Source organism: Galeopterus variegatus, unplaced genomic scaffold (genome assembly GCF_000696425.1).
Source record: "Galeopterus variegatus unplaced genomic scaffold, G_variegatus-3.0.2 Scaffold16659, whole genome shotgun sequence".
NCBI lineage: Eukaryota > Metazoa > Chordata > Mammalia > Dermoptera > Cynocephalidae > Galeopterus > Galeopterus variegatus.
This window is the reverse complement of record NW_007742770.1, coordinates 4,258-20,715: the sequence shown is the minus strand read 5'-3', so window position 1 is coordinate 20,715 and position 16,458 is coordinate 4,258. Positions and strand designations below refer to the sequence as shown.

General features: G+C 39.1%; 1 protein-coding gene across 1 annotated transcript; it reads right to left on the bottom strand.

The window, feature by feature from the left end:
- Positions 1–5,728: 5,728 nt before the first annotated feature.
- Positions 5,729–15,717, bottom strand: LOC103582537 (lysosome membrane protein 2-like; the record flags this gene model as incomplete). Its single annotated transcript, XM_008564099.1, has 5 exons — positions 5,729–8,411; positions 9,973–10,134; positions 12,676–12,727; positions 14,108–14,181; positions 15,599–15,717. Coding segments are annotated over 5 exons (446 nt in total), but the record flags the coding sequence as incomplete, so codon positions are not given.
- Between the last annotated feature and the right edge of the window lie 741 nt (positions 15,718–16,458).

The window sequence follows — 16,458 nt, the reverse complement described above, 5'->3', positions numbered from 1 at the left end:
ATAGAAGAGTTGGACAGTAAAGGTGAAGAAACCTCCCAGAAAGTAAAGCAAAAAAGACAAAGGAATGGAAAATAGAAGAGAAAATATAATTAGAGGACTAGTTCAAAAAGTCTATCACCGACATAATAGTTCCAGGAAGAGTACAAAGAAAAATCTGCCCTTTTAAATCCTTCAAGATTTGGTTTCTTCCTACCTGTCATTCATTCATTCAGGATTTATTGAGCCCCCTTATGTACCTGGCACTGTTCTGAGCACTAAACAAGAGAGGCATGGTTTATGCTTTTGTGAACTTACACTTGAGCACGGGAAAGACAGACATTAAATATATAATGCATTTGTGATGACTGTTTGAAGAAGGCAGTACAGAGGAGGAAGTCATTTAATAAATAAAGAAAATTTTCTACAATTGAAATACATTTCTGTATTGAAATGGCTCACCAGATACTCATTACAATGAGTGAAAATAGACTTACATTAAGGCACATTCTGCAATAACAACCATGATGTCGAAGAAAATCTTCCAGAGAGTAAAACAGGTCACACACACAAGACCAGGAATCAAAATAGCTTTGGACTTTTCAATAGCTGCACTAGTTAGAAGGCAATAGAGAAATGCCTGTGAATTTCTGAATTAAAAATATTTGCACCCTGGAATTCTGTTCCCAGCCAATTTATAGATCAACTGTGAAGGGAGAATAAAGACATTTTCAGACACGAAATTTCTCAAAAACAAAACACCTCCTATTTCTCAGGCAATCAAGTTACTAGAGGATATGTTCCACCAAGATGGAGTCAACCATGAAAGAGGAAGAAATGACCAGGAATATATAGGAACTGTAACACAAATGAAGGGAATCCCCAGGATGACAACTGGGCCTCCTACTTAGAGAGCAACCAGTCTAGATTTTCGTAGGTCAGAAGGTTCTGGGAAAGACTTTATAAGGGTGAACAATTTGAGTGAGATTTAGATAACCAATAAAGAGTTTGGGGTTGAATGGGTGATAAATACATGGAAAACTAAGCAAAGGAGACAATTAAACGATGTTGTATGAGAAAGAAAAAGTTAATAAAAGCTTCCTACATGGCTCAATTGTGGAAAGTTTCCACATAATTCCAATAATATAAACTATTGATCTAGCCGAAATTATGGCATGGCTATATTGGAAAGATGGCAGAATGGGAAGAACACGTGTGTAGGGAAGACAGAGGGTGGGAAAGAGCCAAATCCTCATCCTCCAAAGTGGAGAGTCAACAGATAATGCTAAAACTGAAAATTCACCAAGCAGTGCATCATCTAAAATCAAAGGGGTGCCTTTGAGAATGGTGTCTGCTATTCTTTATTTAATAACACACATTGTAGAATTGTTTGATTCTTAAATCTATGTGCTTGTATGTACAACTTTAATAAAAATAACAACTCCCTGTACCAGCCAGCCACCAACAAAATAAATTAAAATAAATTAAAATTTTAGAAAATAAAGGAAAATAAGCAATAATTTAAAAGCCCTTGTATCCATCAGAATTACAAATGTCCTTTGACCAGCAATGCTACTTCTAGTAATTTATCTTATAATCAGGCAAAATTATGGAATACAAGGTTATTCATTACAGCATTGTTTATAATAATTGATTGTGAAAAAACAGGGTTTGATTAAATAAATTGTTGCATTTATACAAAAATACTATTTAGCCATGAAATGGGAACAAAAAGCTCTTTATGTACTGATAAGAAATCTCAAAGATAAACTACTTGAAAAACACAATTCAGAACAGTGTGCATGTATGCTATAATTTGGGTAAAAAAGAGGTTAGAATATATAAATATACATATTTCTACAAATATTCCTGGAAAGATACTTTTTTTAAAAAGGTAAATAATATTGGTTATTGGGTGGCTAGGAGACAGGGGTGGAGAAAAACTGCACTCTAAATCTCTTTTATGCTTTTTGTAAATGTAAATGTGATATTTATTCAAAAAATTCAATAATGCTAATAGCCGTTGTTACGGGAATCCTAGTGAGAGCGCTGATGTGCGTGTGAGGAGAGCAGGAGTGAAGGCTGAGAAGCGATTGCTTGGTTGATCCAATGTGGAGGAGAGGGAAAGGAGGTGTCTAGCATACCTCCCTTGTTCCTGACTTGTACAGCGGAATAGATTGTGATGCCATTCCCCAGTAATGGGAATTTGGGAAGAAGACAACAAAAATGAGTCAATTTACTGTGTTTGAGGATAACCCAGCTGGGGATATCTAGCAGGCATTTGGATATGTGAAGCTGAAGTTGAACAGAGAGGCCCATGTTTAGATTGTAAATGAAGTCAGAGAAGTAAATAGGACTGTCAGGGAGAGAGTATCAAGTGAGAAGAGGTTGCAGCTGAGCACCAGTAGTAAGAGACCCTTGGAGGTAGCTTGAGATAAAGTGGCCAAACGTGGCCTGCTGCCTAGTTTTGTAAAATACAGTGTTATTGGAACACAGTCACTATTTGTTTACATGTTGTCAACAGCTGCTTTCATGCTGCAAGAGCAGACTTGGATAGTTGTGACAGAGCATACGGCTTACAAATCCAAAATTATTTTGTATCTGGCCCTTTACGGAACTAGTTTACCAACCCCAACCTAGACTGCTGCAGCAGACCCTGTTGTGCAATGAGCAGGACTTTCTGCCTTTGGCAGTTCATCCTGGGTTGCCTGGATAATGAGTTAGCTGTGGCTGGGGTTTCCCACTTCTCCTAGGGAAGGGGCTGCACCCAAGCTAAGGTTCCCATGGGACCAGTGCCTTCTTCACCCCATCAGTGGAGATTGTAACATTCTATGGACAGCTGGCATTCCCAGATAACTCCTGTGAAACATAGGCACCCCAAATCCAGACTACCTGCAGCTAAGCAGCTTGTGTATTCCCCCATTCACAAGACTGCTTCTTCACACTTGCCCTATAGAAATGGGAACTGGTGGGGGATGTGTTCTTAATGAGACCAAACAGTGCTCTGGCCATCAGCTCACCTCTCCATGGGAGGGGGATGGAGGGTCTGTACCTTTTTTCTGGCTGTCTTGTATGTTTTTATTTTCTCCAGTAAAACCCATTCCTTATTAACCCATGTTCTGTGGCTTTGTGAAATTCACCCTGAAGGGTAGTGCATGAGAGTTGATAACCCAGAGGAGACCCATCTTGCATGCCACTGGGGACCCCAAAGGTACCCACCTAGCACAACAGCCTCCTAGCTGATCTTGCATCCATATTGACCCTCTTCCAATGTATTCTTCACCCTGCAGATAGAATGGTTCTTTCTAAACAAACCTGTCCTGTCACCCACCTTCCCCCAACAACCCAGTTTAAAACACTTCAATAGTTTCCTGTTGGTCTTAAAATAAACCAAAATACCAAAATCTTTACTATGGCTTAATGAGACCCAACATGACCTGGCCACTGCCTCTCTCCAGCCTTATCTCCCACCATTCTTCCCTCTCTGAAGTCCATCCAAACATTTTCTCAGTCACTTGTAGTAAACATGTTCCCTGCTGCTCCTGCACATTCTGTCCGTCTGTCTGAAATGCTTTGCTTTGCCTAATTAATTCCAACTCCAAATCATGTTCCTAGAACATCATGAAATTTAGCTGAAATTTTATATTTATCTGTATTTCCCCACCAGAGTATAAGATTCAGATGTCTCTTTTTGGTCATCAGTGGCCTAGTTTATATTTATTGTGCCTGCCATAAAGTGGGTGCTCAATAAAATTAGTTGAACATATTTTTAGGTATAATATAGAAAGAAGCCAGGCCCCAAATACCACATGCTATATCATTCTATTTCTGTGAAATGTCCCGTAAAGGCAAATCTGTAGAGGCAGAAAGCAGATTAGTGATTGCTAGGGGCTAGGGGTGGGAACAGGGAGTGGCAGTAAACTGGCACGAGCGATTTTATTGAGGTGATGAATATGTTCTAAAACTGTACAATTCAGAAAGTTTACTAAAAACCATTGTACAGTTAAAACAGGTGAATTTTGTGGTATGTAAATCATATCTCAATTAAGGTGTTTAAAGAACATAGTTGACTAGATAAAGAATATAGTTACTATTGGAAATGGGACTGTTGAAATGAGCAGGACTGAAACCATGTTGGGACCTAAAACCACATGGGTTCTGAAAGATTTTAAAAGGACATAGTTTTTCTCTTGGCATGCATTTCTCCGAGCTCCCTCTTTTCCCATGGTTATCTGGTATTTTGAATCTTGGTTATGGGGCAAAATGACATTATTTACATAAATGTAAAGTTGTTTTCCAGCCAGCCTGAAGCTGCAGACTTGCACGTACTATCCAGACCTAAGAAGACATCAATAAAGCTGTGCTGATTCCATCCCCCTCCAGGACCAAAATAACAGCAAGGATGGGAGCAGAAATGAGATGGAGGCTTGGCAAGAACTTGCACCTGGCTCCTTGCACAAGCCCACATCTCTCTCCCTCCTGCTTTTCAATTCCCACGTCGTGTTCCCTCAAGCCCCTCTTAAAAAACCCCTCAGTAAATCTGTCTTTGGCCATTCTGCGTTAGCTTAACATCTCTCCTCAGGTCACCAGTATTCCTGAATAAAAGCTGACTTCCATTTTCACCAACATTTGACCTTTGAGTGGTTTGGTTTTGAAAGGGGGCATGCAGCAGGACATGTGCCCAATAACAGGACCTTTATCTTGTGCTAAATGTGTACACGTTTCTAGACTTTGCATTCTATACACTCATCCTATACCATACATTCTAAAGTATTGTTCATGGATATATGTTTTAATACCTGATTATTTTTAAAAATATTTTTTCTGGATTTTTAATTTTGTGGGTTTTTTTTTTTTTTTTTGGCAGCTGGCCAGTAGGGAGATACATGGATTTTTCTTAATCCCTGATTTGAAATAATTAGGTTTGATATGTTACAAAGTTCCAGGAGTCTCTATATACCTCTAGGGTAAAGAGAAATAGGTACAAGAAGCTTCCCTTGTGACATAAGCCAGCTGAAATCAGATTTGGGACTCCTGGGAAGTACATGTGCTAGGGATCAAGTGTCCTTGATACATGAGGACATTTGTAAGACCGAGCTAGATATTTTATGACTGATCTGGATTTGCTCTGATTTCGGAAATAACATGTAATATCTGAGATGGGAAAAGGTTTTAAAGGGAATCTGAATTTTTGGACTAATAACTTTTGTCCAAATGTCCACAGAAACAAAAGCTCCAGTACCTCTCCAATAGCTCTCTAATACTCCCGAGACCTTCTGGGTAAACTTGTCTGCTAAAACTTTAGTTGCACTTACCTGGAAGCAGACCTGAGAAAAGGATATTAGTGTAGGTATATAATTTGGGAGTAAGCAGCAGCAAGAGGGCAGGGAGAGTGAGGCAGGGAATGAAGAAACATTAATAGAAAGCAATTACCACTGCAGCCAATCCTAGTGCAGGAACCATGTAGAAGGAAGCTGAGAGCTGTTGCTCTGAGGATTGGAACACTTGTCAGCTGACTCCTGCTCCCTTTGGCTGAGGGTTGCCGTAGGAGCTTTCAGGGCCCTGGAGAAAGCCCTGAGGCCGAAAGGCAGAGTATGGGAGCTGCTTGGAGTGGGACTTGTCATGCCGCCTATAAATGTCCACCACAGCTGAGCTGATGTCAGAGGTGGCCTGAGGGGTATGACTCAGGGCTGCATCTGTCAAGGGGCATGTAGACAACTGGACATCTGATGACATACAATTCCCAGTGCAATTTTATATAAAGTTTTTTTTATTAGTGAAACATTTCATTGCATTAAGGGTGGAAGTAAACATGTCAAGAATCACATGAAATGCACCAACTGTATAAGCTACATGAAGAGCTTTCTGTTCAGTATTCCCTTTAATAAGCACAAGCAATTTACTCTAGTAATAATGGCCAGAGGGCCAAGTATGAGACTTACTTTTGTAGAATGCATATCTCGAGCAATTTAAATTAAAAATTAGCCTCCCTTAAGTAAAAACCCCAATAGGGGTTAGTTGTGTAGAACTTGTTCTACTCGACCATTAGTGATCTTTCTAGAACACAAGGATATAAAATCTACTGAGAAAAGCCTGGAACTAAAAGTGGCAAAGCCCATTTCCTGTACTGTGCTCAACTCCCAATTTTCCCTGAGAGAGGTGAGTTAAGCACTCTCTTGGTTTCTCCCCCTGTGAGTATCATGGTGCCTGCATTCTGTGATCGTGACACTGCTGACAATCACAAAACCTCTGGGGGTCTTTCCAAGATAATAGCTGCAAGAGAATGAGCGTGAGGAAAAGTTTATTTTCAACCCAAAACCCCATAGGGACATTCATTCTTCTCAACCAGTCTATTCTAATTGTGACTGCAGTTTACGGATTTACCACAGACTTCGGAAGGAAAATATCAAATGTGATTTTAAGCAAGCCACCTATTAAGAATCATGACATAAATATGGAATTAATATGTTTTGTCTCCCTGCCTGTGTGGGATTCAGTCTAAATGTGTATCCATCATTAACTGCTACCACTTGCCGTATATAAAAATTTCCTCCTCATAGATGATATATCCTGATAATAGGACTGAACCAATGAGTACACACTGGCTTATCAATTTTATTAGTGTGAATAAGTAGATGCATAAAGAATACGATGTTAAGTATTAATAAATTCCCAAAATTTAAATATTTAGCGTTATTGAAGACCAAATATTTTTTATTTTGTTTTTTACATTTTGCTGATTCAGGGTATGTAAAGGTTCTATCTCAATTTATAGAAAAGTTGAGAGCTTAATGAATTGTTCCTTCAAGAAGATAAACACACCATATATTGCTTTAGTGTAGAAAGAGAGAATTGGGGCATGTAAATTAAGGCAATTTATCACCTCCATACAGGGATCAGAAGCTATGTAAGTGGAAGCCATGATTTTTTTTCTTCATTTGCTTACACTGAAATTCAGTTTTGTACAAAAAATTTCTTAGAATGATTCAGTATTCTATAAGCACTTTGACAGATAGCTATATAGCCTTCTCAATTAAAAATGAATGAGAGAATCAAAGAAAATGCCCTTAAATATATTGAATTCTGAACACTGTGACATTCAATAGTTCCCAATCCTCTAACTTACATTACACTGAAAGCCAAGAAGTCTTTTAAAGAGAGGTGGTTCAGCTTCTGGCATCAGGGGACCTTTCTTTAAAAGCACTTTCTGTCCAATACTTTAAACACCCGTCCATCTGTCAGCAAAATGATTGTTACAGAAAATGTAAAGCAAATTTTTCTCTATTTTTCAGGAAGTGACAGTGAGCCACCAAAGGCTGAAAGGAACTGGATCTGAGGAAAGAACTTATAAAAATATTTCAAAGTTAACAAGGAAACTGCTCCAGAAGAAATGTCTCTTTACTGTAGTCAATCTGCCTGAACTTTATGTGTAACCTAGACTGTGGATGGATAATTTCCTATATTCATAATTTTACAAATAATCACTCGATGGTATTGTAATTAATACAGAATCATACTTGGCAGAGGTGACTGGGGGAAAAAATCAGTTACTGATTACACTCTCCCAGAAGCATCTTTTCACATCAAGATCATTTTCACTAAAAAATAACACTTAACTAACAACAAGTGTCATAACTAGCATTTAGTTCTACTCTATATGGAATATCTGAACTTATCCTCACCAACATTATTTATACGTTCTCCTGGTTCACAAAATACAAGTTAAAAATCATTAGGAGCTTATCACTATCAACTTAAGGGTACCACCCCACCCAATCCCCTCCTTGCTTGATCCCTACGTAGTATAAAAGTAGTCGGAAGTCTGAGTTATTTTCCTAAAGGAAAATGAACTGAAGATTAGCTTAAAATGCAATATGCAATGTTTTAAAAGAGGAAATCAGCTGCATTGGAATAATGTATTGAATGAGGATACCATTCTCCCCTGGGTTCCAAACTCTTATTTACTTCTGTTTTGGAAGTGAAATGGAGGAATACAACATAAAATATATCTGTGTATTTCGAGCACAAAATTCAGTGAAAGAAGCATACTGAATAAAAGACCAAGTAACATTAACAAGTAATGCAGAGACATTATACCTACAACAGTGGTCAAAATTTTGGAGCTACCAGCACCCAACAAAAAAAATTACTATACAAGTGTTTATTAAATAAACATGAAAAACAGTTTCAGAGACCACATGATTTTATAAAGCATAACAGCCAGCCATGTCAGCCTGCTCTTTAACCTCTGGCTGGGACGCCCTCATCACTTGCCAGCGCTGTGCCTTTTCCCTCCTTCCAACAGGCAACACGCCTGTGAGGACGCAGAGGGTCTCCCACGTTATGGTCCAAGTCCGGACAGCTCCCACGCTCCCTTCAGCAAGCTCAGATGATAGTTAGGTTCGTATGAGGGGCGCTCTTTCATCTGCCGTTCCCTGAGACACAGAGGAGAGAAGACAGGGAAGTTAGGTGTTCATGTCAGAAACTTCCCAGATGTGAAAAGCTGGGGCCGGGGAAGAGGGTGGAGGAAGGTGGAAGGAGGCGAGACTGACAGGAAGGTGGTTCATTCCACTCACCGCTCCTCTCTTGGCCTGCTTTGTCTTGCTCTTTCTTTTTTTTTTTTTTATTTGGCAGCTGGCCAGTACAGGGATCTGAACCCATGACCTCGGTGTTACCAGCACCACACTCTCCCAAGTGAGCTAACTGGCCAGCCCCTTTCTTAAAGATTCAGACTAACCTTTTTGAGGAGGTCTTCTCTGACCACCCTCCTCTCCATACTGTCTGTGGTGACCCGATTATAACACTTATCACACTCCACTGAATTTGCTCCCTTCCTGATTTGAAACCTACTAGAAAATAGTGTCTCAGAGGTAGGAGGTGCTCAATAATTGCTTGTTGAATAATACATGAAGATGGTTAACTGTAGGATCAGTAATTAACATTTCCATGAGGTTCCACTTGTACTTACAAAAATCTTAATGACTATGCAAAGTCAGATCTATACATATAAATAGCAAAATAGTTTGCCTGACAGCTAATTCAGGCTAAAGTGATCAGCATGGGTTAAGAGACATAATGGAAGCATGTGGGAGGCAGGGAAGTCCAAGCTAATATTACTTAGATGGTTTCAACCCTATTACATTTCCTACTTCACATTTGCTCAGATTAGTTTATGCAGCTAGGAGAAAAAAAATATGAGTTTTTTGTAAAAACGGAAGCTGCTAAGATTTTAAGAACAGCTTTTACAGAAAAGGCTCATTTAGACTCCTGGGTTGGACTGCCGGTCACTCAGGGAGGCCAACCTAACTCTGTTTATCTCATCCCTCCAAGAAAGTAACTTCTCCCATATGCCAATCATTTATTCTGCATTGTGCCTCAATCATAAGTATCTTCTGATACATCAGGGATTCTTTCCAAGCAGGCCTCTAGATGCCTTGCTCTATAATCTTGGAGTTGTCTTATCACATTTAATAATAACTAACGTTTACTGAGCTCTGACCATATACTAACACTGGGCCAAGTCGTTTATATTTACTACATCTTCTAATCCTCATGAAAAATTCATAAAGAGACTATTATTATCCCATTTTTATAGATAAAGAAACTGAGGCACAGTTTCTAGACTCACACAGCTGTTAAGTGGAAGAACTGGGATTTAAACTCAGGCTTTCTGACACCAAAGCCCAGGTGCTTAATTGTTATATATTTTTCCTCTTCTCCATATTATTGTTTTTAAAGATGTAAGGTTAGCTCCTAGAGGATGTAGGGGATTCCATTCCCACCAACGGTACCACTCTATCATCCCTCCTTCACTGACACATTTCCATAGCTTCCCATTTGGGGCAGCAGTAATATAGCCATGAAATCACCATGCCAGCATAAAACCCTAGAATCCATCCTAATGAGGCAGGTGACAGCCCTTCAGTGAGGCACAGTTGAGGAATTCCTCAGGTAAAGTTATCCAGAAAGGGAGATGTTTCTTCAGCTGGTACTCACCTCATCCATGGATCCCTGTTGCCCTCTGCACACAAGCCAGGTGAAGACCAAGCCAAAGAACACACCTAGCGCCATGATGATGTAGGGTATGTTGGTGACAATCAAAGTAGTGTTAATCACAGACTTGAGTCGACTCGCAGTCTCTTTATCAATTAAAACACTCTAGAGGGGCAAGAAAATAGTATTCCCTTGGTGACTAAATATCCAGGGTGTAACTTTTTTGCTATATCTTTCTTTCAAATTATCATAAACAATTTGGGTATGTCCCCCTGTTAGCAAACCAGATATACTGAAAATCCATTTACAAATTAGAGTAACCAGCGAGGACATTTATTTATTAATATCATCTCTTTTCTCCTGAAGACATTTACTACTCTTAAAATAGGTTCAATAAAGGAGGGGAAGAGTATTCAGAAATACTGAGATAATATCATCTTTTGTTTTGTATCAGAGAATTCCAAGTCATCCTTCAAAATCCAGTTCACCACTACTTCCTTCTGGTACTTTTCTCTGGTCACTCAGGCCTGGTGAAAGGTCCCTTCTCTAAGCTTCCATCTCACTGTCTAAAATCCTTCATCGTTGTCCTTGCACTCTGCATTGTAACTGTTTACTGTTTGTCTCCCAGGGACTGTAAGGTCCTTGAAGGCAAGACTTATCTCAGTCACCTCCACACTGGGTATAGCACCCAGTACTCAGTAGGTGCTCAATTAATGCTGGTAGATTAAATGAATGAATGAATGAAACACTCCAAAAATGGTATGAAGAAAGGTATAATTTCTCTTTTGGTTACATCTTAATCAGGACTGGAGGTCTCAAAAGAGTGTTCAGGGAAGTTGTGAGGCTACCAAAATTCCAGAGTTTTGCTAAGGAAATGTGCTAGAATAACACTTTTTGTATGCAGAGCAGAGGTATTAACACCTAGTGTCATGGGTGAGGTATCGGAAGAGCTTAATTCCGTAAAAAATACAACCAACAATTCTGGTTTATTTTAGGCTTAATTTGCAATAGACTGGGTAAGAAGATCGGGTTCCAGGTGGTTCTTCCAATAACTGGCCAAGGCCCCTCAGGGTTAGAGTTTTCTCCCCAGTAAAAAGGCGATGGAGACTAGTCAGTCAGCTTAGTTCATTAATATGTGGTACTTTTTTTTTTTGGTAGCTGGCCGGTACAGGGATCTGAACCCATGACTTTGGTGTTACAATGCTGCACTCTAACCATAGAGCGTGGTGCTGATGATGCCAAGGTTAAGAGTTCCATCTCCCCACCAACCAGCTCCCAAGAAAAAAGAAAAAAGGCAGTGGGGCAGTAGTCTCCAAGGTCACTTCCAGGTCTAATATTTTATTTTTCTAGAGAAGAGAAAAATCAAGCACTATCTAGGAGGCAGTAAAGCACAAGGTTTCACTCCATGTTCCTGGACTCAATCTAGTCTTTAACAAAAAGGAAAACAAACTTTGGGGACAGGGGTGGAGAGGATTTCGAATATGCCACTACCACGAACATAAACTGGAAAAAAAAAGGGCCCTTCTCAGTTTTCCAAAAGTCCTACTTTCACGCCCCTGCCCACAAACAATAACAGTGGTGATCCAGGAGCAATCACAAATAGGTCCTATAAATTGCTAAATACTGATTGAATTTTTCCTATGAAACAATAAAAGCCTCCTCTTGAAATTATAACTACAAACCCTTCAAAAGTTTATAAATGTGGCCATTAATACAATGCTAAATGAAGAAAATAATATGCAAAGCTGTATCTATAGTATGATTTCAACTATGTAACATCAAAACCAGAAAAATACCAGGAGATGATACCTGAAGATGTTACCTTGCTTGTCTCTGAGAGACAGGCCTGTCAGTGCGATACTACAACAGGAGATTTTTTAAAACTTTATCAAGAGTTCTATAAAGAGCACATGTTTTACAAAATGTAAAACATTAAATTAAATTATTTTTTAAAGCTGTCATTACAAAAATTTTACAACATATTGGGTAAAATAAAACGAATTAAAAACAATACATTAGACTGGCTTAGATTTTGTGAGTAGTGATTTTAATTTTTCCTTTTCTTGTTAATATCTATTGCTAAATTCTCCACAAAGCAAAAGTATTCTTAGGGAAAAGAGAAAAATAATTTTAAAAAATTTTAAATGCTGCTGTTAATGACAGAAATCTGCCCAATTGAGAATTTAATGAATGAGAAAAACCTGCATATTTTCCTCAAAACTAGGTAGAAGAGAAGGGGAAAATGAGGAGAAATAACTACAGTAAATGTGATATGTGATTTAGAAAAGAAGTTATCACAGGTGTCTTAAACTGGCAGGGTTTCAAAGGAGGAGGAGACCTGGAAAGGTGTAACTGGACATTGATCCGAGTGCTGGCTAGCTATCCTGCTTTAGCAGTGTCTGACAATCCTTCACTTTACCTCTGCATTTTGTTTCTTACAAAATCAGCTCCCCAGAAGGGAGTTTTGCCCAAATAATGTTCTTGACAAGAAAAATTTCTGTCAGTCATTTCTCCAAATCAACTCTCAGACACAGGCAGATTAACATTTAAGAGAAATTTTCTGAGAACAAACAGGCTGTAAAAAATTATCTTCCCCCTTTTCAAATCTTAACTTACACATCACTATAATAGTAGACAGCACAATGCAAGTTTTCCAACCATGGACAGCTGAAAGACACACCCGGCTCCCTCCCTCTCAGGACTTACCTCATTGAGATACATCACTGGGAAAACCATGGTTCTAATGTCTCCTGTTTCACTACAAAGACAAAGAATGAGATTATTTTACAGTTGCTCATCATCATGGCCCCACTCACCTGGAAAGACAAGGTTATATTGAAATTCCAGTACACCTACTTCATTGAATTACCCAGAATTTACTGCAGACTTCTTAGTTACTTTTGTAAACACATATAAATCAGAGGTTAGATTCTAATCTGTCGGTCTAGCAATTCCAAGTGCTGCACAGTTATGTAGTGTTTTTATCAAAACAGAAGATACTGAAAGCAAATTCATCAAAATGATGACTATCCTCCCTAAAGTCATCATGGAGAAGACTGCACCTGGCAGAACAATGCTGCCATTCCTTGGAATGTTCTGTAACTAGTCCACTTAAGTACTGTCTTTGCAACAAGAGCCACAGATTGCTTACCCTGTGCCAGCTCTGTGCTGGATGTTTTGGGGATGTTATCTCATTCAATTCTTACAACAGCCACATGTAGTACGTATTACAGGTTTACAGATGAGAAAATCATGGCTCAGAAAGGCTAGGTAGTTTTCCCAGGATCGCTGCGAGTCAGTGATGGAGTCAGGACTGTATTTCCATTTTGATTCTAAGGTTCCAGCTCCTAACGTCTAAATTATACTGCCTCAGAATACATATACGAGTGAAAAAATGCATTCTTGCAAACCAAGTTTGCTTTTAGATCTATGTGGGATTAAATCTGGCGAATTCAATGGGGGAAACAAACCAGCTTTTACTGATAAATAGATATAAGATACTATGTACAGTTTTGCATCCTTTTTTTTTCATTCAACATTATATCATAAGCATTTTTCTCATATCCAAAATGTTTCCATTGAAAAGTTTAAGCAGGAGATTATACTTAGAAATCTTAATTAAGTAGCAATTTATACATGGAGTGTGAGGAGGGAAGGCTGGACTCAAGAGACTACTTTAACCATCCAAATGAGAGCTTGTGTCTGGCCCCAAGAAGGAGCAGTGGGAGAGACGAGGAGATGCATCCAGAGTGATGGTGGTGAGGCAAACACTTAGCAGGGAAGATAAAAGCTGACTCCCTAGGCACAGCCTTACCAGCTGTGTGAGTTCCAGTGGGTTACTTAAACTTTCTGTGCCTTGATTTCCTCATCTGTAAAATAGGGGTAATACAAGGTTATGATTTAATCACTGTAAAGTGCTTAGAACAACACTGATCCATGGATAGCAATCTATAAGTGTTTGATAAATAAAACAAGTAAATTCTAAGACCAAGGCACCCATGAAAATGCTGATCATGTCCTGCTCCTGGAGGGCAGGAGCAAGCAGAGTTAAAAGAAGTACTCCTCCCAACACCAACCTCACCAGAAAATCAATCCAGCAAAATTACTCTCTGCCTCTGCAGAAAGAAGCGAAACTTACACAAAATCATCTAATTTTTTCACATAAATGTTGATTTGGAACCTCTTGGCTGCTCTTAGGATAATTCCAGTCAACTGTAAATCGGAGAAATGAAAACAAAATATTAGGATTTATTAAACTGCAAACATAATTTTTTCAACAGAGCACCGTTTCTGTGTGGTTCTGATAAACAGGGTGGTCATCACCACGTTTGACAGGCAGAGTGGGACAAGGGAAAACCGACTCCCAGAACAGCATGAGGACTATTGATCATGTCAGGTAGACCAATGCTTCTCAAACTTTAACATGGATGAGTCCTCGGGAAGCCCGTTAAAATCCAGATTCTCATTCAGTAGGTCTGGGGTGAGGGCCTGAGATAGCATTTCTAACAAGCTCCCAGGGTGCTGTCACAGTGAACGTCAAAGCCCTAGAGGACTCCAGCAGGAGGAAGATCTAACAGATACTCTGTCAGGTCTAAATATCCAGGTAGTTGTCCAGAGAGCTAAGAGAAGGACGGTGGTCACTTCCAGCCAGAGAACGGCATCCAAATGTAGGGCCCCGTTAACAGAGCCCAGGAGGAGCAGCCGAGGCAGCTGTCTTCCCACCGGAGCTCCATCTTTGCACTGAGACTATGGATCTGCTCTTATCCCTTCGTAACAAGTACCGCTCACAATCTGGCTGATCAAAGTGAACTGACTGACAGATGGCTAAGAGAGAAAGCTGCACCTGATCTTATTCACCAAAGAATAAGATCGCTGGTTTCTCAGAAACACATGCAATGAGCATAGCCAAGACTGGCGCACCCATACAGAGCTGCGCCAAAAGAACTTTCTTGCTTTTCTTTATTGTTCCGTGGTGTTCACAGTCACCAAAATCTTCACCTGATCTTTAGTTTAGTTTCTACAATGAGAGGTTCTCACAACGTGAAATGATATTTACATCCTTTTAGCATGATTTTAATTTTTGTCTTCTGTGAATATAGGATGAAAGAAGTATATATATCTGATACTTTTAAAATTAGTAATATAATAGGATAAACTCTCAAAAGTACCTGTAGAAAGAGGTTTGCCAAAAGTGACTGCAGCTAATATACATATTTAAATTTCAACCAGAATACTCCTGGCAGTGAGTAAGCAGAGGGACAACCTTCAGCCATACTGATCTATGCCCCAATGGGAGAAATGCATATATGCTCAGGTCCCAGGCTGGCAGCAGAAGCTTCACCAGGTTACATGCGTCCAATCTCATGTTTTGCCAATAACTGAATTTTCACTGTTGCTTTTTTGTTAAAGCAGGTTTGCTGGGTTCCTGCATATTAGATCCACAGAATTCATCCTTCTAATTACAGGGCTATGGGACTATGCCTCGACTAGCATCGAGCTAAGTTTCCCCTTCTTGAATGCATATATGAAAGAAAGATGGTATGTTTCTTATGTTCAGCACTAAACTACTGAACACTGTACAGAAAGAATAAATCACATGCTGTTTTACCAGAGAGAAGAGTGCACTCACAGGATTAATGTCCACAAATGTCTCATGATCTTCTTTATTTGGATGCATGCCATCTATGGCAGAAACAAACCTCTCATCTGCTTGGTAAAAGTGTGGGAAAGACATAATAATGGGTGCACCTGCATTTTAAGGAAAACAGAAATGAATGATGCTGTTCTTAAAATCTAAGTTCCTTCCTAACCACAAACCTAGTTCTAAAAGGCTATATATAAGCAAACTTTGGGGAGGGAGGGTTGGCAGACTAAAATACCATTCTATATCTCCTAGCTCATTTTCTGACATCTCATTTACCTCCACATTATTTTATTCCACATTATACAAGGGTACTTCAAAAAGTTCATGGAAAGATTCACATTATCTTTTAATTCTGTTTTTCCATGAACTCTTTAAAGTACCCTCTTATGTGAAAGTCCTGGCTAAATTATTTGTTCTTCAACAAACAATACTGAACCTATAAAGTATAAGTGCTTTATATACATTATTTTAATTAATGCTCCCAGCAGCCCTATGAAGTTAGACTATTTTTTGTTGTTGTTGCTGTTGAAGTTAGAACTATTATTCTCATTTTGCATTTGAAGAAACTGAGGTGCACAGAAGTTACAAAATCTGCTTAGGGACACCCAGTTACCAGGTTATGGAGGCAGAATTACACTTAATGAAGAATGTCGCATCTTAGAGAATGGTTTCAACTGCAATTCTCCACCAGTAAATGGATTGTCTTTTTTTTTTTCCTGTTTCTTTTTTTTTAAAATTGTTTTTACCAAGGATGGACTTTGTCCTCTGGGTATGTTTGTTTTTGTTTTTTTTTTGGCAGCTGGCCAGTACGAGGATCCAAACCCTCGACCTTGGTGTTATAACAC